At 43.9% G+C, this 22,033-nt stretch overlaps 7 protein-coding genes across 7 annotated transcripts; 4 read left to right on the top strand and 3 right to left on the bottom strand.

Annotated features, from left to right (window-relative positions):
• The first annotated feature begins 407 nt into the window (after positions 1-407).
• On the top strand, positions 408-2,663 carry BGZ61DRAFT_469545 (uncharacterized protein). The gene is made up of 5 exons (XM_046247967.1): positions 408-617; positions 674-1,180; positions 1,281-1,540; positions 1,601-1,716; positions 1,773-2,663. The coding sequence occupies exons 1-5, from the start codon at positions 608-610 to the stop codon at positions 2,548-2,550; spliced, it is 1,671 nt and encodes a 556-aa protein (XP_046093257.1). The 5' UTR covers positions 408-607; the 3' UTR covers positions 2,551-2,663.
• Positions 2,664-2,725: 62 nt separating this feature from the next.
• On the bottom strand, positions 2,726-4,079 carry BGZ61DRAFT_546069 (uncharacterized protein). The gene is made up of 3 exons (XM_046255324.1): positions 3,827-4,079; positions 3,194-3,774; positions 2,726-3,131 (listed from the first exon to the last, which is right to left on the bottom strand). The coding sequence occupies exons 1-3, from the start codon at positions 3,840-3,842 to the stop codon at positions 2,781-2,783; spliced, it is 948 nt and encodes a 315-aa protein (XP_046093256.1). The 5' UTR covers positions 3,843-4,079; the 3' UTR covers positions 2,726-2,780.
• Positions 4,080-4,627: 548 nt separating this feature from the next.
• On the top strand, positions 4,628-5,736 carry BGZ61DRAFT_542293 (uncharacterized protein; the record flags this gene model as incomplete). Its single annotated transcript, XM_046255165.1, has 7 exons — positions 4,628-4,684; positions 4,737-4,886; positions 4,943-4,998; positions 5,054-5,135; positions 5,192-5,394; positions 5,465-5,549; positions 5,617-5,736. 7 exons carry the CDS (start codon positions 4,628-4,630, stop codon positions 5,734-5,736), a joined length of 753 nt encoding a protein of 250 aa, XP_046093255.1.
• A 1,982-nt stretch (positions 5,737-7,718) lies between these two features.
• On the bottom strand, positions 7,719-8,665 carry BGZ61DRAFT_376068 (uncharacterized protein; the record flags this gene model as incomplete). The annotated part of the gene is made up of 4 exons (XM_046242467.1): positions 7,719-7,925; positions 7,986-8,265; positions 8,329-8,421; positions 8,478-8,665. 4 exons carry the CDS (start codon positions 8,663-8,665, stop codon positions 7,719-7,721), a joined length of 768 nt encoding a protein of 255 aa, XP_046093254.1.
• Positions 8,666-9,368: 703 nt separating this feature from the next.
• BGZ61DRAFT_487946 (uncharacterized protein) lies at positions 9,369-10,046 on the top strand (the record flags this gene model as incomplete). The annotated part of the gene is made up of 2 exons (XM_046250049.1): positions 9,369-9,639; positions 9,778-10,046. The coding sequence occupies 2 exons, from the start codon at positions 9,369-9,371 to the stop codon at positions 10,044-10,046; spliced, it is 540 nt and encodes a 179-aa protein (XP_046093253.1).
• Positions 10,047-16,665: 6,619 nt separating this feature from the next.
• Positions 16,666-18,630, top strand: BGZ61DRAFT_546065 (major facilitator superfamily domain-containing protein; the record flags this gene model as incomplete). The annotated part of the gene is made up of 4 exons (XM_046255323.1): positions 16,666-16,820; positions 16,974-17,590; positions 17,649-17,990; positions 18,047-18,630. The coding sequence occupies 4 exons, from the start codon at positions 16,666-16,668 to the stop codon at positions 18,628-18,630; spliced, it is 1,698 nt and encodes a 565-aa protein (XP_046093252.1).
• Positions 18,631-20,603: 1,973 nt separating this feature from the next.
• On the bottom strand, positions 20,604-21,790 carry BGZ61DRAFT_469541 (uncharacterized protein). Its single transcript, XM_046247966.1, has one exon. The coding sequence runs from the start codon at positions 21,628-21,630 to the stop codon at positions 20,632-20,634; it is 999 nt and encodes a 332-aa protein (XP_046093251.1). The 5' UTR covers positions 21,631-21,790; the 3' UTR covers positions 20,604-20,631.
• Positions 21,791-22,033: the final 243 nt, after the last annotated feature.

Genomic DNA, 22,033 nt, shown 5'->3' with positions numbered 1-22,033 from the left:
CCTGGCTTGACATGGGTCGTAACAGTTAGAAGAGCTGGTTTTTGGGGGTTATTTGAACTTATATATAATGTTAAGGAAGCCGCAGAGGATATTTTCGGGTATGACGATAGCTTTAAGCGGCTCTGTTGATAGAAAAACTCGAGGGTATGAGGTTGCGGGGAAGTTAGGTGGCGGGCTAGATGAGGTTAGCAGTAAATTTTGGTGGTGGGTTAATTTGTATGCCTAAGGTTCTACTTTGTGGCTGGATTTTGCGAGTTTTTACGGTAGTAAGGTCCTCATGAGGGTGCGATTGACCAATCGCTTGTAAATTACACTACCCACCACTTTACGGATTATTCATCAAATAAGGTTGCGGGGAACCATTTAATGCAGAAATTGAATTTTTCAACAAGAGTTCATGATTACAACCTTGCACCCTCGTGTAGAATATTGGGATTGCATTGCGTCTTCTCCCTGAGTTCGCTTATCTTTCACTAGGGCCATAAAAGCGATAACCATCAATCTACACCGGATCACGGATATCGGAAGCCCAAGTGGGCCGACAGTAATAAGGGGCAAGCGGGGTATTTCACCTCGCCTAGGACTCACAAATACTTCAAACTTGAGAATGCATAAAGGTACTTTTCCCCGTCGTCGTCCAGTGGTAGAATTTTGATAGTAATTATCGATTTAGCCCAGAATTCCGTTGGTAGCATTAAGGCTGCATCACCCGACAGGAATAATAACGAACGACCGCTTGAATTTGTCACTTTCAGCATCCCACCGCAAGACGCAGATCCGACCAAGCATGCGGATTCATTAAGGGTGATTCGCTCCCACGCGATGAGGGACCACGTCTGGACACAAAATCACCCTTCAATTGCTAGAAAGGGATTGGGCGAGACCAATCGCACCCTCAGGCAACAATCAGCTCATATGGGAAGGTATAGATTGAATGAAAAACCGAACCCCGTGTCAAAGAGGCCACGACGTAGCAACAAAGGCACGACTAGTTCCGGCGATTGTACAATACCTTCGCAAGCTCGTTACTCCAAGGCCATACTTTCGGAGTTGGATTTGGGTTCCGTTCTTCAGCACCAAGTACTGCATGGTTCAGAAGTTTCGTTAGGCACACGCTTTAACCCTTTTGATGCAACTTTGCTCAACCTGGGATCTAAGAGCCAAAGACTCATATTCTACTGTAAGTTTAAACATCATATATATGTTTCCAAGTTATCTTAAGCTAGGGATACGATGCTAGAGTGTCTCCTTTGAAAATATGCACTAACATGCGCGTAAAGACCACCAAGCCTACTCCATGAACATCGTCGCCCTTAACTTTCAGGAACATTGCCTTTCGAACGCTATAGCCGATTCGGCGCTATTACATGCCATTTTGTACATCGTGGCCACTGAGTATGACCTAAAACGAGGAGAGTCAGATTCTGCTTTATCCATTCACCATGGTGGCGAAGCGGTTCGAGCGATCAACATGCAACTGAATAACGGTGTTTTGGCCGACACGACAGTCGCAGCTGTTGCAATACTAGCAACCAGAGAGGTATGTAGAATTACAAGCACATTTCTGATTGCATGGTTTAACAAAAGCACGTACCTGCAGAATCTCAACGGCAGGTTTCAATTAGCGAATATCCATATGAATGGATTGCAACGCATGATTGCGAAAAAGGGAGGGATAGAAAATATAAAAGACATACATCAGCGAGTAGCCACTTGGTAAGGTGTAGCAAGCGGCTTATTTCCTGTTTTTTATACTAATGTAGAACTCCCAGGGCAGACTTCTGCGACTCGAATGTGCGGAATTGTCGACCTCGTTTCTGCCAGCCGCCCATATCACCGCTAATACCCTTAAATAATGCATCTATAAACCTCATGGGTGCGATGCTTAACCCAGAGGATATCCTGGGAGCTGCATCACCTATTGTTCCTGTGATCCAAACCCTTAGACATATATCCCTGTCTATGGATTCAAGTCATTCTGGAATACTGGATAGGAGTCTGATCAGCCTCTCGATTTATGAAGCTGAATACAGTCTCAATCAGTTGAATGGACCGATGGGTGGCGTTGGTGAGTATGGAAATGGCCAGCCGTCTGAAGTCGTACCGTTGAAAATTGCGGCACATATCTATCTCTATCTTATGATTAGGGAGCTTCCGGGCGGTTCACCAGTATTTGGAGAACTTACTAGAAGATTTCGCGCTTCATTGGAGGCGCAGACGGAACAATGGTGGATTGCAAGCAGAGACCGACAGTGCTGGGTCCTTTGGATGCTATATATTGCTTTTGCGGCAGCACCAGAGGAACCTAATAAGCAGTGGTTCTTGACCAAAGGACTCTTATTGTGCGAGATGTTTAATTTGATGGCAAGAGATGAGCTGGAGCGCATCTTGAGGAGTGTGTTATGGAACGGTAGTCGATGCCATGATGAGCTGAATAAGGATTCTGGTTTTGGGGAACTCGTTAACATGGTGAGACAGCGACCAGTTTCGGATAACAGCTCTGATGCAGTAAATGCGGCTGCATTTGGTACGTGGAACTGCGCAAATTAATTAATTAGGGAGGACTGGGTGATAAAGAATAGACGTAGGGTGTCAAATAAATCTCCAAACCGGTTTTACCCAAGCAACAAGAACTGTAGCAGAATTTAGACAAAAGCTATGGACGACTATGCTAGTGCCGGATGGTAATCCACGACACGACAAACACGACCATGCGCCATACGTCCCCAACCCCAGCCTTCATTGTTTCACCTTGGCAATCTTTCCCAGTCAAGTCAAATCTAAATACCAACGAGATCTTTAGTATCCAACTCATTAGACACTGCAAAAATTTCATCGGCTTGGTCATCAACTGTCTTTGGCTCTCGGCCCAATAACTTCTCCAGCGTAGGGTCCAGAAAAGCCTTTTCACCTTGAGAAATTGCGGTATGCCAACTGGCCCAGTTGTCAAGGAAGCTTTCCTGCTCCGGAGGCACGCTCCCATTCTGTATGTGCCACTTGATTGCCTCCTGAATAGGTAGTACGCGCACATTGACTTTTCTGCCGGTATGCTTCATAAACTTCTCAATGATATCCGCCCCTGACAAGAGCTCAGGGCCAGTCAAGTTGATTATCTTGTTTATGTACTCTTGCTACTCTGAGGTTAGTTGCGAAGGTATAAACACAGACGCTCGTTACTGAGAGATGCACTCACCCAGTTGGCAATGATATAGCCTGCAGCCTCGCCAAGTTCACTGCGATCGGCCCAATGTTCAAGCCCGTCATTCGGCATCACAGCCTCCAGAGTGGCCTCAGGGTCGCCACTCAGATTTAAGAAACCAGCAAAGTTATTCCAGAGATGTGTGTAGGATGCCATACGAAGGATCGTATACGTGAGTCCACTTGCTTTTAAGTAAGACTCGGTCTGGAGATGAGCTTGAGCAACTTGTGCAACACTAGAAGTTCCTTCCGCACCACCGCAGAATGAGAGTGAAGTATAGATCACATGGCGGACGCCGACTGCCTTGGCCGCGTCGATAGCATTGCGATGCAAGGTAAAGCGTTCCTCGCCCATCGATGGGAATGACACAAGGAACAAGACGTCAGCACCAGAATAAGATTCCTCTAATGTTGGTGGTTCGTAAAGGTTGCCCTTGCGAATCTCAACGCCCGTGTTCACAATTGTGGCAGGTATGGCGGATGTGTTGTAAGACGAGAGCCGGAGTTGCGAAACCGGAATGAGTTTTTTATCCAAGATTGTCTGAAGGGCAGAGCGGCCAATGCCACCAGTTGAGCCTAGACCTTTATTAGCTTTGCTACTGTCACAAGGCAATTCTTGGGCCATTACCTGTAAGGACAAACATGTTTTGCTTCGAACGTGTGGATGTGAACTTTGTAACGATATGCAACCGAATTGCTATGCAGAGTGTGGATCTCAATAGAATAGTGTGATATGGATCTATACAAAAGACTCTGAAATTTTTGAAAGCTTGGGTTATATCAAGAATTTATATCCGCATGTGCCACACGTCTTGCTGTCGCGCTGTGTAAATAAACGAGCACGATAAAGACGGGCCATGATTAAGCGACTACGATTACAAATGCAGGCGAAAGGAAAAGTATGCCAAATCATAGAAGCGGAATCACATGGAAACAAGCTCTAAGTCCCGCTTACTTGTATGATTCTAATTTTCGTAATCACCGTATGACTGCCGACGATGCCGGGTTCGCAAATTGCCGAATTCAGAAAATGCTCTACATGACGGCGCTAGTTACCATCAGAAAGAATTACCGGATCCGGATAATGGTCTGCATTAGTGCGCCGCAGGAAAGGCGGGGGTCATCGCCCCACACATCTTAGGCCTGGCTCCGATCAATATTATTTGCTCATCTCTCCGGCGGAGTGGTGCTTTGCACGTATTCATGGTGAAATCACTCAATCAAATCATGCCGATCACGTCATGGCATATAATGGATTACTGATATGCCAAAGCCGAGCCTTGCAAGATTCAGGTATATTAAAGAATAAATAAATGGATGAATGCAACTTGTTCAGTTCTTCTACTCATCAAGGAAAATTCCAAATCCTCAGATTACTTGCAATCTTCTGTTCACATACACACGCATATTCGACTTATCCACATTCCTAATGGCATCTGAATCGAAACGGGTCATTGTTGTAACCGGTGCCTCGAGAGGCCTTGGTGTGAGTTGGTTCCAAAATTCACTCATGACCTATCCTTAATACTATGAATTAGCTTGAATGGGTCGAACAACTCAGTCAAAATTCAGAGAATTTTGTCATTGCTCTTGTCCGTAATCCGAATACTGCTGAGAGGCTGAAGCCCCTTCTTGGACCACAAGTCGTTGCAGTCAAAGGAGATGTCAGCGACTTTGATTCGTTTCCGGTACGCCCGGTTCCTTGCGTGACCTTTCCCCGCTCCATGACTAAATGACATTACAGAGAGTTGTTGAAAATATTTCCAAAGTTGGGGGTGGAAAGGTCGACTGGCTCATCAAGTAAGTCATACCGTCCAATTGTCCATCGTTGAACGCGCAGCTAATTTTTCTCGAGCAATGCTGGCGTTATGGCGGGTACCGGAGCAGAACCTATGACTGGCATATCAAAGTCTACAGTTAAGGAGTGGGAAGACCAGGTTTGGCTTTGACCTACCACCTTGGAAGAATAAATGCTGATTGCAACTGACGATAGTTCAAGATTAATGTTCTGGGACTTGTCTTTTTCACCATCGCACTCATCCCACTGCTTGAGAAAGGGAGTGAGAAGAAAGTCGTTAACGTCTCTTCTATGTTGGGCGATCTCGACTACACCGAAAAGAACCCAAACCTCCATTTCTCATCATACTCGGCAACAAAGGCCGCAGTCACAATGGCGAACGCTAAATTTCACCTAGAGTAAGTCAAGGATTTGGCGTTTATTCATTTTTTGTGAAGAATCACATTTACTAATATATTGGCATGGTAGATTTAAAGATAAGGGATTTGTGTTTTTGGCTTTGAACCCTGGTTGGGTTAAGACAGAGCTTGGTCCGGAGGAAGTGCAACAATACGTGAGTAATTATCACCCTTTGGATAGTAATTCATTAAAAGCGGTTCATCGAGACTAACAATTCCAAGGCACCACTCACTCCTTATAAGTCGATAAGTCGCTGTCTTAGTTTCGTGTATCGCAGCAACAGTGATGACAGTGGGAAATTCTGGTCATTGGACGGACTAAAAGAGGCCGTGACCGACTAATTACTATTTCAAATGAATGGTATACAGCTCTATATAAATGTTTCATGTCTACAGGTACTATTATGGATTCTTGTTTTGCGTTTATTTCGAGACTCCCCTGCCTATATTATAGATGAACGTCTTATAGCATGTATCTCCAGTAAACTCGACCGTAATACTTAGCTACTAATCTCACTATAGCTGCATAACTATTGCGATCAACCTCACAAGCTAGAGTAATACTGTAACAGTTGTGCTAGACCGCTGTACCATAGGGCAAAAGATTGGTCAATAATCGCATTGGTTGCAATTACTGTGGCACACAACAGCTCTTTTAAGCCCTGTCAGGTGACCAGGCCGTGATAAATACGACTTGTATATATTCGACAGTTATTTAAATGAAACTTTGATAAGATCAAATAATGCAATATAAGTCAGACCACCCATTTATCGATCAGGGGCTTAGCCGACCGCCCCCACTTACACAATAACTAAAATCGCAATTTAACTTCACTTATACATAAAATAACAACCAAGAGGCCTAATTAGTCTGTTTTAACTGATTTTTAATAAACTAACTAATGAAATTTCTAAATATAAAAAAAATAACTAATAAGAACAAAGGAAAAACGAGCTATTCTGAATCTTTAACCTCAGGCGTTTTTATTCGCCTTCTTGCTCTCTTAACATTCCGGATGCTAGAAAATACCTTATTTGGGTCTTTATAAACCCTTCCTCTCTTTTTAGCCTTCGATTGGTCTGAATTTCACTCTTGGATTAAAAGTCTTTCTTCTAATTGGGCAATTTGTAAGTGGAGCTTATCAAACCCCCGACTAATAGTCCGAAAAAGCTCCCTTGTAGTTGGGCTAGTTAGGATTTCCTTCTTATGAGAATGAACCAATAAGGTAACGTCTCTCGAGTTGCTAGGGGTTGTAAAAGGGCTGATTTCAGACCTCTGATTCGTTTTTGGAGAAATAGGTACTGCCTACACCTCAAGGCTTTAATATTGGTCAGCAGAATATTTTATATCTGTCGAAATAATTAAAGAGTGTAAGTAAAAGAGGAAGCCAACAATGAACACTACTGTACTGTACTGCGATAAGAATTAAAAAAGATGAAGCCAGTGGGTCCATCTTGAGGCTTCGGGGGTAGAAGACCCTGAATCTGGACCCAGTTTTTTTTCTTAGACCGGCATGCAGCCCCATTCACAGGAGACAAGTCGCATGGTTTGAAAGCGTGGCGCGGGCCAAGGCCAAGTACTGTCACAAGAAATAGAGATCTAATGATTGTTACAGAAGCTCTTGATTCCTCTATCTAAGTGAGCAGATTGAAGCCGTATTTCTAGTCGGCTGTGGGGTCCCTAGTCAAGGGGTCATTACTGCTTTTCTGAGGATGAGACCAGCTTCTAACAACTTTCTAATCGGACCGTAGCCTGTGAGACCGCGTAGTTAGGAAATCCGGCCTGATATTATTGACATGTGTAGTCGGAGGAGAAGCGGTTAGGGCACTGAAGACTACACGGAACACTGTGTTACCTATTTATCGTCTCCTGAAATTTCCTCGTCAAGAACTTCCAGAGCATCCCACGCGAACTTGGAAAAGTTCACGAAATGTGCCTTCTCTGCTTCCACGGCGAATTCATCTTTGCCGGATCCTTTACCATCGATGCCAAACCGAATGCCAAACTCGCCCACAAAACTATCGTATGTAATATTTAGCTTGGTCCTGCATATTCTACATATTGCCTGCTTCAGGCCCTTGTATGTAAATCCACTACGAGGAAATAGTTTTGTCACCGCGTGATACTCTTCCCCCGAAATCAGGTTGGGTCTGAGGCCGAGGTTTCCTTTGAATCAGGTAGCAGACAAGCTTCTTCAAACTCTGGAGGATCATGTCAAGGCCGGAAGGTTTGATCTGGCTGGAGTGCCTGACATCCCTGCCATTGAGGCTTTTGATAAGGCAATCAGAATTATGGCTGCTGTCAAGATCTCTTAAGACTCGAGCTACGGGAACTTTGAACATTTGAGCACCTCAGTCTCCTCCTCATCTGCCTCAATACCACTATAAGCAAGACCCGCCCCACCCAACACGCCGCCAGAGACTTTATCGTCGGGCATCATGGGCATAACCATTTCCCAGACCTGGTCGATGTGAGTATACTGGTGGTATCCCAGCCTCGCAATCGGCGCGGCCTTGAGCACATCGAACAACTGCGTACCATGCCGTTAGCTTTTATCTTGCTTCGCTCTTGATTTTTTTGTGTCACTTACACCATCCGGGGTAATATACTCCCCTTTGATATGAATACCAAGAACCCGTCCAATGACAATATCCGAATTGCCAACCCAATGTGGGCCAGCTGCTTTCTTACCGTGGTATTCATTGGCGATACGAACAATGCTATGTACGCGGCACTCGAACGTCACAGGCGAGTTTGCGACACGAGGTGGGCGCACAAGCCGCGATGGTGCTTTCTCAATGCCAAATTCTTCAAATTCGTCCTCCCAGGTCTCCTTGCTGGAGTTATTAACCTCATTGCGGAGGTCGTAACTAGGAACTTGAGTTAGTTCATTGTCTCTCTAGGAGTGACATGACAAGGATAAGGATATGTACGTGGCCATGTTCCAAACGAACTCATTCGTCTCGATGCAGTTCGCAACGGTGTCCCTCTGGCGCTTCTTGTAGAGGGATTGGTGGCCAATAAAACTGAGAATAGTGTCAATGCCCAATATGTTAAGCTTAGATATTAAAGGAAGACAGACAGAATCGTCGGCGGGTCAAAAGAGACATTCTGGAACTGGCTGAAGGGAGCAAGGTTATTCTTGCCGTCTTGGCTGGTGGTACTGATCCAGCCGATGGGTCGGGGGATGCAAAAGCTCTTGAATGGGTCATGCGGGAGACCCGAGGTCTCGCCCTTGAGAGGTTGATAGAAAATGTCGGGCTGGCTCATTTTGGCTGATAGCTAGACAAGGACGTATAGACAGTTGCTCTTTTGATTGTTGAATCCACAACTGAGTTGATTCCGAGAAGAAGGGCAAAGCTACAACCTATATATACCTGATGAATCCGCTAGGAAAGAAGAATATCATTTTTTACAGTGTATTCGGATATGTAGACAGGATTTTGATTGGTGTAGTTTGCGACACCTTGTGGCGAGGGGTTGCACAGTGTGTTCAGTAATCATGGCTGTTCCCCGATTACTGAACAGACCTACCCCGCCTCTCACATGTATGTCGCAGTGTGAGGATTACTGAGCCTCGCCTTGGAAAAACTTTATCGGAGCTAGATTTCTAAGATACTATGCAGAGCATCATTCTGCGCACGATTTGATGCTTCGCAACTGCCGATTGGTTAGAGCAGTGCAGGGGGTAGCCGCCACAAGAGCTTTGAAGCTGTAATCGTGACGTGGACCTGTGCGACAGGGAGGCCCGGAATTGGCCTGTCTTGTACACCGGCTTGGTGGTGATCCGAGACCTCCGTGAACAATCGAGCTCTATTCTCCCGTACTCAGGAGCCTCCATACAGGATTAAAAGGATGTTTCCTCAGTGCAAATTATGAGGCTTATCTTCCTCCCAAGTCACTCAGCTAGGAGCTGCATTCCCACATATTGTTACTCCCAATCCCAACTATTCCGAAACAAAGACTGTTGAACATGACAGAGTCCACCACGTGTCTTACCCACTACGGTGTATATGATGCCTCCACCAGAGCTATACCTGCCCTCTCTTTTATAGAAAAGTACAGCAACAAGGTTGATTCACTCGAAATCTCCGGCCCATTTCATTCGTGGTACGCTCCGAGTTGCAACTTCTACAACGCCAACGGTGTCGTCTTACGAAGTGGTGATGAGATTTGGACTTGGATGAAGAGCCTTTTTGGGCCATTTGACGCTGTCCAACATTCTATTAAAGTGGTTCGCCTCAGTACGTTTTTGCCATGCCCATTTTGCCGCTTCGGGTATCTCGGGAGGTCAACGTGCTCCTAAGACATCTCTTTCTATCTACTGAATCCTCCTAATTACACTGAAAGAGAGGGAAATGCTAACACAAGAGGTTGGACAGTTAAAGCTACAACTACAGAAGCAGCTCCAGAGAGAGATGCCTACTGGGTAATGTTGGAAACCGATACAGCATTCTCCATAAAAGACCCGCTATTGGCTGGGGGTCCGATTGTCATCCCGAGGTTTCTGATGTTCCTTATCGGAAAAAGTGAAGTTGAAGGCCAAGGGACAGATGGGTTGCAGATTCTAGAAGCCAAAGTTTGGTGGGATACTGACATGCTAGGACGGGAACTGGCGGCAAGAAAGAAGAAACTTGACCAGGATCATTAAGAGATCAATAATTTTAAATAAAATTTTCCCCTCTCTTGGATTCTTCAAAGTTCCATGACTTAGCAGGCCATGTCCCGGTGCGCACCAGGGGGGGTCAGGTATCAACTGTGTTGTGCGATGCAGAGGAAAAGCTGTCACGATGCTACGGAGGACCATTTCAAAAGTCTTTGCCCACGCTAAGGACACTAGCGCAGCGGGAAAAAGCAAATTACTAGGGAAAATGTATCAGGCTGTTCTCTCATGTACCTACCGATCCGTCCCACCTTCCTTATACTCATTTCCACTCTCCAATTCGATGATTTTCTCGATATGACGAGGGATGTGTTCGATACAAGCCTGAATAGCTTCCTGCGGCAATTCCTCCCAAGCAGCTTTCCAAGCCCTGACTGCGTCATGCCGTGACTTAGGCGCTCCTTTCTTCGTAGTCCGTCTCTTCATCCATGGCCAAGCTGGCTCGATAGCATTAAGGTCTGGTGAATTGGGGCACCAAAGCAGCCGGGTGATGCTATTCAGATCATAGCACCGTTGCTGTATGTAGTGGTTATGTGCCGGGGCCTTATCTTCTTGAGCCAGCAGCTCGGCTCCAGGTTCCCCGATATGGACTCGGGTGGTTCAGGAGAAACACAGACAGCGCCAGGGATGATGATATGAATTATATTTATGCCGTACAATTATTTGGTAAACTAACTTCATTACATCTTCCAATTGCGTACTGATGAAATAGTTTGAGTAGTGATAAGGAAACAGATGAAAACGAGGATTATCTGCTAGCTTAAATGCTTTCCGGGACGGGATTTCAAAATAGTACGTTCTAGCAGCCCGGATTTTTAAGCAGAATCCTCCAATCGTCCTCGTACCAGAGATTCCCGCTTCAGCAAACAAAGTTAACATTGTGACATCTTGAAGTATCATGGGGCGGGGTTGACTAATTAAGACCGCTTCAATGGCGCCCGCTATAGGCGCACCCGGATGCGCATTTAGATTTTTTTACATCTTCTGTAATAACCTAACAATTTATTTATATTAAATTATAAAAACTTTATATGGAATATATATTGATATAATAAATATACTAATGATTATATATTTTTTATTATACTTTTTTTTAAATTTTATTTTAATTATTTAAACTGGAATGAGAGTATTAGCGCACCTGGGTGCGCTAATTTAATAAATAATAACTAAGCATAAGTTTAAATAGCTTATAACTATTTAAGTTTTTAATATATAGTAATAAAAGTAAATTATATATATAAACATAATATAATAGGTATTATAGAAACTTTTCTATAATTTCTAACTAATTTTATTGATTTTGTAGAATTTAAAACGTGAGAAATTCTAAATGCGCATCCGGGTGCGCGTGTAGCGGGCGGCCGCTTCAATTTATAGTGCGTGATTTCTAATCGCTAAGTTTTGTTGTCCGAGCGCACAATAATTGGGGTACACAGAGCGGACCTTCAATTCGCCTGAGGACTTCGTCATCGTTCGCTAAAATCCCACCCACCTGTCTCTGACAAAGTACCCACATGGAGCATTAACTTTGCCGACCCTAAATAATACGAGGAGGCTCTAGCTGCAGAACCCAGAAGAAACAAAAGAGGCGCCATCTAGCCTACGGCCCCGTTTATGCGCATTCTTTGAGGAGGCTTGGTTCTGGATGAATAATCGCTAAAATATAAGACAGCAACACTTACGCGGGTAGAGTAGGATCCAGGCCGAAGCAATGGTTCGTGATTACTGAACACCGGCATAATTTGCTTACATCATATGTACCTGGAAACAGAATGGATAGTGGCACGATCTTATGGCCATGCTCCTCCAGTCATACATCAACCCCTGAATCTTCAAGCCAACGCGAAAACCGAATTTATGCGGGGAGCTCTTGTTTTCTTTGGGGGAGTAACAAATAAGGGGTATTCAGCTAGTTCTTGGGGCTAGAGAAACCGGAGGCAAATGGCGGCACAGCGCTATATCTACTGGCGATCGCCGATTCGCGCGGTGGCGGCGCATGGAAATTGCCTTCCCTTGCGACTTTGGATGCCGGGCAGCGCTGACCCCATCCTTGAAGTCAACAAGCAAGCACCAACAACCCACTAGATCCGTCAGCCTCTCAGCTCGGGTTGAATTAAGATCGGACGGTCTCGGAATGCTTCACCTGAAATCACTAATGCGAACATCGCGCATCCAGATGACACCGTGAGACAGTCTAAAAGTTTCCAGTGCCTCCTCTCCGACCTTAATTTGACGCCGTCACCATGCCTGTCTGCCGTATAGCCTCTGACCTAGTTGCCACACGCTGGGTGATTCCGTAGGCTAGCTCGGACTATGGATTTGCCAGTCGCGGCAAGTCCGATCCCAGGACGAGGAGATTTGGCCACGAGCCGCCGTAGGCGGGAGGATGGAGAGAGGAGAGAGGACTTGTCTGTGTGAGGAGATGAAGTGAGTGAGTAAAGCGTGTACTTGTGGGTTGCGTTTCTACTCCCTAGGTTGCGGAGCTGGGGCCATACTTGGGCATTATAGAGTAGAGGGAGCTCTACCCACTTCTCTACCCTACCCAAGTAGAGTGGGTAGAGTGGTAGGTAGATTGGTGGGTAGAAGATAAGGTAGGTAGGGAAGGTAGATAGTGTATATATGCTCAATTCTTCAAAATATGCCACTTTATTTTATACATCCCAATCCTCCTCATCGAAATCAATATCCATCTCATCTATCTCCACAGCCTCTACAATCATCGCTAGCAGCTCCTTCGAAGAGATGAGCTTCCTCGCAAACCAGTTGCCTATACACTCTAACCTCTGGAGGTTCTCTGGTGATAACCTAAGCCTATCCCAGTTCCGTATACGGCATGCGCCTGAGAATTGCTGTTCTGGGTCAGCGGATGAGGGTGTGATTAAGAGGATATTAATGGCTATATAGTGGAGATGAGGATAGTACTAATATTGCTCTAGAACTAATTACTATTAAAAAGAAATTATTTTTAAAATATTAAGATTAATAATTTTATTTTTAATAAATATTATAAATATTTTTTTATTTTTTTATAAAATAAATTAATTTTTTATATAATTTTTTAATTAATTTAAATTTTTATTTTTTTTTAAAAATAAATAATATATATTAATATTAATAATATTAAAAATAATAATAAAAAAATTTTTATAAAAAAAACTTTTTTAATTAAATTAAATAAATAATATTAATAATTTTTTAATATTATTTTTTAAATTAATTTAAAAAAAATATTATTTTATAAAATTAAAAAATATTATAATAATATATATTAATATTAATTTAATAAGAATATAATATTTATTAAAAATAAATTAATTTATTTTAATAAAATAAATTATATAAAGATTCTTTTTTAAATTTAATTTATATAATATTTATAATATATTAATTTTAAATATTATCTTAATAAAATAAAAATAAAAATTTAATTTTAAAAAAAAATAAAAAAAATCTATTAAAATAAAATTCTAAAATAATAAAATCTTATTATTTTTAATTTATAATATATTATTAGTAAATATAAAGAGATTTTTTTATATATTTAAATATATTCTACTTAATAATATTAAATTAAAAGTAATTATATTTAAAATATTTATTAATAAAGTTTTTAATTTCTTATTCTTTATATATTATACTTTTAATAAGATAATATTATAAGAATTATTAACTACTATTATTAATTTCTAATATAATATTAATAGCTTTAATTTATAAATTATAATAAATAAAGCTATTTTAAAGTTATATAACTAGATTATAAAGTTACTAGAGTATAATAGTAGTACTCCAGCCTTTAAAATTCTTATACTTTACTTTAACTTTACCCCCTCTTCTCTAAGCTTATTTATAAGCTCTTATTGAGACTGGTTATCTTTAACAACTAGTATATTAAGATAGCCAGAGAATAACTTATAAAAGTCAGTTATAAGAGTTAGCTTCACCAGGGTAATACACTAAGATCTAAAGATAAGATACACTATATTATAAAGCATTCACTTGTCGAGTACAGGTTCTGCACTCGATGAATAGAGCTATAGACACTATGTCAGGTAATCTGGCTCTAGAGTGGGGCGCTGTATCTGCCCCTATCCCCCTAGCTCTTACATTGGTATCTTACATCTCTTCAATAGCGGCAAGAGCAGCTTCAAGAGCTTCTTTTAAGGTGGCAAGAAGAAAGACTTAAAGAGCAAGATTAAAAATATAATTAAGGCAGCGGATGCGGTGCGTAATTGGATCATAATCAATTTATTCGATATAAGTAAATACCTATCTAAAAGCTAGTATATACAACCCCAAGTTCAAGTTTTAAAGACCGAGAGAGCTCAATAAGTAGAGTATCATTTAAAGTGGCGTTATCTCCAGTGTAATAACCGAGTTTAGTTGTTATCCCGAAGGATTTAAGGGTGCGGAGGATGATAGCCGCCTGGATCTCTCCAGGGTGGCTAAAGAGCACCTGTGGGAGTGCGAGACAGCAGGCAGCGCTTGTAGAAGACCCGGGTTCGAACCCCTGGGGGGTCATCATTTTTTCTGCTCTTTGCCCCTTGACACGGGGGTCCGTGGCGACATGAGGTACGTAGGAGATCGCTGCTAGCAATTTTGCTTGCCAAGCCCTGGACCCCTGTTCAGCTTGCAATTCATTCAAGGCAATTCAACTCAAGCTAATTCCGGGCTTTTACTGCCCAAGGTAATCCAAGTTGAAGGGTCAACTTGGATTGAATTGAATTGTGTGCAGCGCTGTCTGGCTCGTGGTAAAGCAGGTGAAATGACTCTCGAGGAGCCAAAGGTTGCGGCGTTGGAGGCCATCGCTAGGCTGCTTCGGCTCTGGGCTGTAAGTGGGTTAACCTGTAGCAATATTTCCCCTGCTGAATCGATGCGTAGCAGCTGAACAAGCCGGACGAGGAAGATAGGGTCGAAGAGAAGGAAGAGGACGGGGATAATTTAGCGTTTGCATTATCAATAATGGCCTTTAGCCCTTTAGCCCATTTGTAGCATGACTTTGTCTGCAGGATGAAGCTATTCTGCGCTTGTCCGTTGTGGCCTCTGCTGTTATAGGTGTTAAAACCGATAGTTAGGATAAGAGGAGGGTAACACGATGTCTTAAAACGGCCCCTAATGTCAGCATTGACAAGTTTATTCACGTGGGACGTACACTAAAAACCGCTAACGTGGAATTCACCTCGAGAATCCTTTTAGATTACTTGTTGAAATTGAATGCCGAAACTTAGACCCACACTAATAACGTCATCTGAAATGTCCTACCGTTCGTCCAGTGCCCCCAGATCGAGTGTGCCTTGCCTATTTTTCCTTTCGTCATTGCAAGTGGACGTATAGATGGCCGCTCTTGAAGGCACAATCCTTTCCCATCTAAAACGTGCCGACGTGCTCCTCAAGGGGCCAGAAACGCTCTCAAGGATTATCGGCGTGTCTAACAGAGGGCTCTCAATGGCCCAGCTGAAGGCGGTGAGGCTGTGCAGAGTTCGACGACTATGACCTTGGCTTCAAGCTTGCACACATAGTTATGGCCTGGAAACCGAAAGGAAGGGGCAAGGATTCCAAGCTATGGCGAACGGCCCGGCAGGATGCCCATATCGTTATGATTATCGAGTAAGCCTACTCCCGAGCTTTCCGGCGGCAGATGGAGCTCTCATCACAGTTTCTCGCCCGCGTGAGCTGCGAGCGTGTCAGGACGGCCGATTACCCGATTGGGCAAATTGGCTTGTGGAGGCACGGGGCGATTTCTAAGTTTGCCGAACTATGTGGCCTTGACGCGGGAATGACGTAAGGAGGATTTAATTAGACCGAGGAAAGAAAAGGAAAAGAAAAAAAAAGGCAAAACAATGGGGCGTGAATGCAAGGTAACAAAGAGACGTTCGCCTAAGCCGCCGGACGCATCGTCAGACATTGAGTTAGCAACAATGTCAAGAAGATGAAGTGAGGCAAGTCGCGGTCATTGAAGAGCACAGGAGGCACTTTGACTCTGATTCAACTAACCATGATGAGACACAGCCAGCACAATCAGCCCGCACTCCGCTTCGGTCGAGGCCTTCTCTCTAGCCCTTGACGCTAGTGAAGCAAGCTCCGTCAGCAGGGGAAGCTTTATAACCAAGAAGATTGCAAATCCTTTGCGGAACGGCGTGGCGCCCACCAGTGACCACCTCCACTGAGTAATCCACCAAAGGATCCCCACAAAACCAACACGGCTATTACAAAGTTCTAGCAACTCAAAGAATACCGAGCACGCCTAATCCCCGATCAGTGATGGGCATTGGAGAGTTGGCCCGAGTGGCTTGCGCTATGCAACCATAGAGGCGACCAGCTACAGCGTGAATGAGAGGATGGAGCTTGATTACCCAGCAAGATGAGAGTCGCGGGGAAGGGTTGGGTGCGAAGGCCAGTGGTTGAGTGTCTGGTGGATGGGTATAAGACGTGATGACATCTCGAGGGAGGATGGGAGACTCTTCCGTCGTGTCAATCCAACAAGCTTAGGCTTATTAACTCTGAGAGCCTCTTTCTGAACCCCTTTCGAGACAGACGTTGCCATATCTTGATATACCCACCTTGATAACTCTACCCTCAGCAAGCCCCTGTGCACAGCGACACAATGGCAGACATCATCCGAGACGCCGCTCTGGGGCAACTCATCCGTTTCCTCACTAAGAACAAGTACCTTAAATACCCCGAAGAGAAGCCCGGCTTTAAGCTGCCTGACCCCTGGATCACCCTCATAAATAACCCCGATGCCGTCGTCGTCGAAGAGTCCCCCAACTCGGGCGACACGAATATCACAGCCAACGCCTCCTCCACCGACGATGGAGACCTAGACGAAGAGGGCAAGTCCAGGACCGAGCCGGAGCACGACGAGGACCCTGAAAGAGGGTCTCGATCTCGGCCAGATCCTCCTCCTCTGAGCCTCCATCGCACGCGATCTCAGCTGGAGACGCGGGCTTATACGGTCGACCGGTTCCATATCGATGAGCAGCATGATATCGAGAAGGTTCAGTCTATTCCTGTTGTGCCCAAGAGGACAAAGGATGGTGCTATTCTCGTCGACTGGTACTATTCAGATGACTCCGATAACCCCCAGAACTGGACGAATAACAAGAGACTGGGCATCTCGCTGATTATATGTTTATATACTTTTGTGGTATATACATCGTCAGCTATCTACACTTCCTCAACCGAAGGCGTCATGCGCACTTTTGGCGTAAGTCAACTTAAAGCCACGCTCGGTTTGTCTATCTACGTTCTGGGCTACGGCATCGGTCCCCTGGTGTTCTCGCCCCTGAGCGAGATCCCTCGCATTGGCCGCAACCCTGTCTATATCGTCACAATGTTTCTCTTCGTCATCATCTCGATCCCGACGGCGCTGGTGGATAACTACCCCGGCCTCATCGTCCTGCGTTTCCTTCCGGGCTTTTTTGGCTCGCCTTGTCTGGCTTCGGGTGGTGCGTCGCTCGGTGATATATATAGCTTGATGGCTCTGCCATATGCCCTGATGGCTTGGGTCGCCGCCGCCTACTGTGGACGTAAGACTTCTCTACTGTCTTGTCGCTTCTAGTAATATGCTAAATTGTCTTTCAATAGCCGCCCTCGGCCCCCTGATCAGCGGCTTCGCCGTGCCCGCCAAGTCCTGGCGCTGGTCTCTATACGAGAGCATCTGGGCTTCCGCTCCCATCTTCATCCTCATGTTCCTCCTCCTCCCTGAGACGAGCGGTGCCAACATTCTACTCCGTCGCGCTAAGCGCCTCCGCAAGCTCACAGGTAACGAGAGCTTCATGTCTCAGAGCGAGATTGACCAGCGCAACATGAAGGTCTCGGCGGTTGCTATCGATGCTCTGATCAAGCCTATGGAGATCACCATGAAGGACCCCGCTGTTCTATTCGTGCAGGTCTACACTGCTATCATCTATGGCATCTACTACTCTTGTAAGTGTCGCTTCGCTGTACTACAGTCGGGGATCAGTTGCTAACTCGACACTCAGTCTTTGAAGTCTTCCCCCGCGTCTACCCCGTTTATTACAACATGAACCTTGGCGAGATCGGTCTGGTCTTCCTCTGCATCTTGGTCTCCTGTATTATTGGCGTGGCTGTCTACTTTGCCTACCTGTACTACTATGTGGACCCCCGCATCGCGAAGCTAGGCTGGCCGGTCCAGGAGTCCCGCCTCCTCCCCGCGCTTCCAGCCTCGATTGGCCCTGCTATCGGTCTCTTCCTCTTCGCGTGGACAGCTCGAGCGTCAATCCACTGGATTGTGCCGACCATCGGCATCACTATATACGGTGCTACTGTCTTCATCGTTATGCAGTGTATCTTCGTGTACATTCCTCTCAGCTACCCGATGTATGCTGCTAGTCTGTTCGCTGCGAACGACTTCTTCCGAAGTGCTTTTGCTTGCGGCAGCATTCTCTTCGCCCAGCCACTCTTTGACAACCTCGGCGTCGCTAAGGGTACGAGTCTGCTCGGTGGGTTGAGCGTCATCGGCATCATCGGTATCTGGCTGCTGTATTTCTATGGCGCCAGGCTGCGATCGCTCAGCAAGTTTGCGCTCTCTGAACAGGTGCAATAAGTACCTTGGACTATCGACCTCATAAGTTTAGGATGTTAGTCTAAAGCCTGATGGAGTTTTATGTCATATCATCTAGGGTTTGAAGCAGAGGACGACTGGTTCTAGAATAAAGTAATGGAAATACTATAGATTACAATATGGAGGATAGAGCTGATTCAATAGATAATACAGATAATGGTATATAATTTTCGAGTAACACAAGCATCTTTACTGTCTCATTTCGCATATGGAGTGATTAATACGTTCCCCACCCTGCACCGACCTTATAGATGCTAAGTAGAACCGTTCAGAATACTGAGATAGTTAATAAAAGTTCCTTTTAGTAGCAGCACTTTCTAATTATATATTAGAACATAACAAATAAGAATAGATTATATCTTATAAGTCCTTTAAGTACTACTTCTAAGGTATATTAAAGCGTGGCGAAAGAAGGGTCCTTAAGGCAAGCTTCATAACTTCGTCGTTTATACCCAACGGAGTATTCAGCGCAGCCAAAAGTTTCTTGCTGTCAGCCACAACCGTAAGCTTGCGCGAGACAATAATACAAGATGGAGCTCGTGGTATACTATATTAAGGGCGGCATTAAATCTTAGAGATGCAATTGACGGCTATTTTAATAAATGGATAGATGCAGATTGCGCTAGAGACAAGCTCTCTCCAGAGGACTGGATTATCTTAAAGAAGATTAAGTCCTTCTTAGAGAAGCTGAAGACAATAACTAAGGCTTTTGAGTTATTATTTATAATACTCGATAATATCTTTTTAGTAATAGACTTTATATTAGTATAATTTAAAGCTATTAAGAAGGTAACTATTAATAATTTGGTAATAGTATTAATATATAATTTGAGCTGGGCTAAGTTGGATAAATATTATTATCTTACTGATAAATTGCCTGTATATATTATAGCTATTATACTCTACTTTTTATATAAATAGTATTATATCTAGAAGAATTAGAAAAAAAAGAATTAAATTTTTAAAAAAGTTAATTAAGATATTATAAAATAAATATAAATTTATAGAATTACTACTTTCTTTTTATAAGATTCTATTAATAACTATAAATAAATTCCTAAATTAGAGAAATAAGTTCCTATAGCTATTACTTATTATTAATAAACATAAATAATATTATAATTCTAAATAGATTTATAGCTTTATAAATATTCTTATATAGTAATTAGAGGAGATATAGTAGAAAACCTACTTAAGTTTAAGTAAGATAGCTATAAATATATTATTAATTTCTATAATATCTACAGAGCCTAAATAACTTTTATCTAGGGTAAAAATAATAATTACAGACTGTTGAAATTAACTTAAATATAATATAATTAAAGTATTAGAATGCCTAAAGTTATAATTTAATATATAAGATTTTTAGAGTAATAAGATATATATAGAAGCAATTTAGTAATAGGGTTACGTAGAATATATTAAATATATTATTATACTGCTAATATATTGGGTTCTTAGTAATAAATATAATATGAGTCATATTTATATTGGGTAATATAATATACACCCCTTGATAATATAATAATATTATAAGGGCGTCTATATTGCCAATATCGTATTGTTTATATTATTAGCAATACTGGCAAGTCGGGTCTCCAATCATCCAATTGTAGCAACGTTGGCTCCAGCCGCTGGTAGTTAGACTTGCGCTGGGGCTCTCAAACTTCGATGAGTCAGGAGTCCGATAATTGAGATCACCATCGTTGTACGTATATCTATACAGGCCAGGAGACGGCATATCGAACATCTATCGCTGGTGTGCCAACGTGGAAGCTCCGGTTTAACACCAACAGCAACTGGCCCGCTTGCCAATGCATTCCACATACGTCTGATACAAGATACACTTGGAACGAGCCGACCACCCATCGCAGTCCACGAATTGCCTCGATGTCCTTGCAAATTCTGCTAGCTCGCCATCATATTATATCAGCTCTCTACTGTTTAATTGCATCCAGATTCCTCCCAAACTGCCTTGTCAATCTACTCGACATTCTGAAGTCCCACTAGTTCGACAGATCTTTCCCAAAGTTTCACGGCCTTGTCCTCATTATACACCCAAGGTGCGTAGCCAGAACCCATCTCCCCCGTTTCAGGATCCCAGGGCCCAGCAATCTGGCAGTCTTCGAGATACTTCCCTCCCCTTCCTTCCAGCGCCTTGGACATGGCAGCCCAGACAGTGGTCGCAGCACCCTGTTCAGTATTCTTCCATTGTGGTCCCATTGTCTCATGACTTATCCATTGATCTACCGTCTCTTGCGAAACGTGCTTTTGCAGCCCAGTTGAAATTCCTCCGGGATGGACGCTGAAGGCGTGAAGGTTCCTAGATCCATATCGTCGCTCAATCTCATTTGATGTCCAGATCGTAGCAGTTTTGCTCTGACCATAAGCCTTCCATGGGTCATAAATCCCTTCCAGGTTCATATTGTCAAATTCAACTTCGCTAAAACGATGTGCACTGGAAGAGACCATGACAACGCGAGAGGCGAAGTTGGGCTCAGAGGCACGCAGTAGCGCAGGTTTCAGCAGTTGGAACAGTAGGAATGGTGCCAAGTGGTTGGTTCCGAACTGAGTCTCGAAGCCGTCCTCCGTTTGGCCTTCTGGCGTTGCCATGACGCCAGCGTTGTTGATAAGAATGTTCAATTTCTCCGACTTGGACAGGAACTCTTTAACGAAAGCCCGAACGCCTGCCAAAGAGTTCAGATCGAGTTTTAAGAAGTGGAAATTCTCCATTTCAAGCAAGTCTCCCAATGCAGCTTTCGCTTTCTCTTCATCGCGAGCGGTAACGTAGAGTCTCGCACCCGTCTTCGAGAGAGCACGAGCCGTTTCAATGCCTATACCAGAGGAGCAGCCAGTAATCAAGATGACTTTTCCAGTAAGCTTCTGTTCAAGACCTTCGTCTTGAATGATATGTAGCGCAGTGGGACGGGCGTCACCCGGGCCGGAAGGGTGGGAGTGAACTGCGGCATAGGTTGTGGCCATTTTGATAGAAGATGGTTATGCGTGGAGAATTCAGAAAAGAACATTAGAGAATAGGAGGCGGGTTGAGTTATCCATGCTGTATGGCAAACAACGGCGCTATATATACAGCAACATTGGCGTCCTCGACACGGGCAAAAGAGGACAAAGACTGCAGTTTCGGAGTTAAGGACGGGCACCGGTTACTCCGGAGCGTCCTGCATCACCGTGATGTAATCCAGCAGGCTGTGGCGTCGTAACGTAACCTAGAAAATGACGAAGATTGCGGTGTAGGTAACCTTCACCTCTCCATGTGTCAAATCCACCGATTTGCACTATCTCGAAAGTGGCAAGCTTTGGTGCGGGTAAGGTCTGACAGATGCTGACAAGCGGGCGGGGGCCGGCGGTGCATGCGGACGCGGGCGGG

This window comes from Ilyonectria robusta (assembly GCF_021365365.1).
Source record: "Ilyonectria robusta strain PMI_751 chromosome Unknown BGZ61scaffold_109, whole genome shotgun sequence".
Lineage (NCBI taxonomy): Eukaryota > Fungi > Ascomycota > Sordariomycetes > Hypocreales > Nectriaceae > Ilyonectria > Ilyonectria robusta.
This window is presented reverse-complemented; position numbering and strand designations above follow the sequence as displayed.

What these genes read in the sequence shown, in the direction of transcription:
- BGZ61DRAFT_469545 (XM_046247967.1), top strand. An exon ending in CCAAAGACTCATATTCTACT is followed by an intron (nt 1,181 to 1,280) that starts GTAAGTTTAAAC and finishes ATGCGCGTAAAG; the next exon opens with ACCACCAAGCCTACTCCATG. An exon ending in CAATACTAGCAACCAGAGAG is followed by an intron (nt 1,541 to 1,600) that starts GTATGTAGAATT and finishes ACGTACCTGCAG; the next exon opens with AATCTCAACGGCAGGTTTCA.
- BGZ61DRAFT_546069 (XM_046255324.1), bottom strand. An exon ending in GCTATATCATTGCCAACTGG is followed by an intron (nt 3,132 to 3,193) that starts GTGAGTGCATCT and finishes ACCTCAGAGTAG; the next exon opens with CAAGAGTACATAAACAAGAT.
- BGZ61DRAFT_469541 (XM_046247966.1), bottom strand. Translation starts at nt 21,630, where the DNA reads ATGGCCACAACCTATGCCGCAGTTCACTCCCACCCTTCCGGCCCGGGT.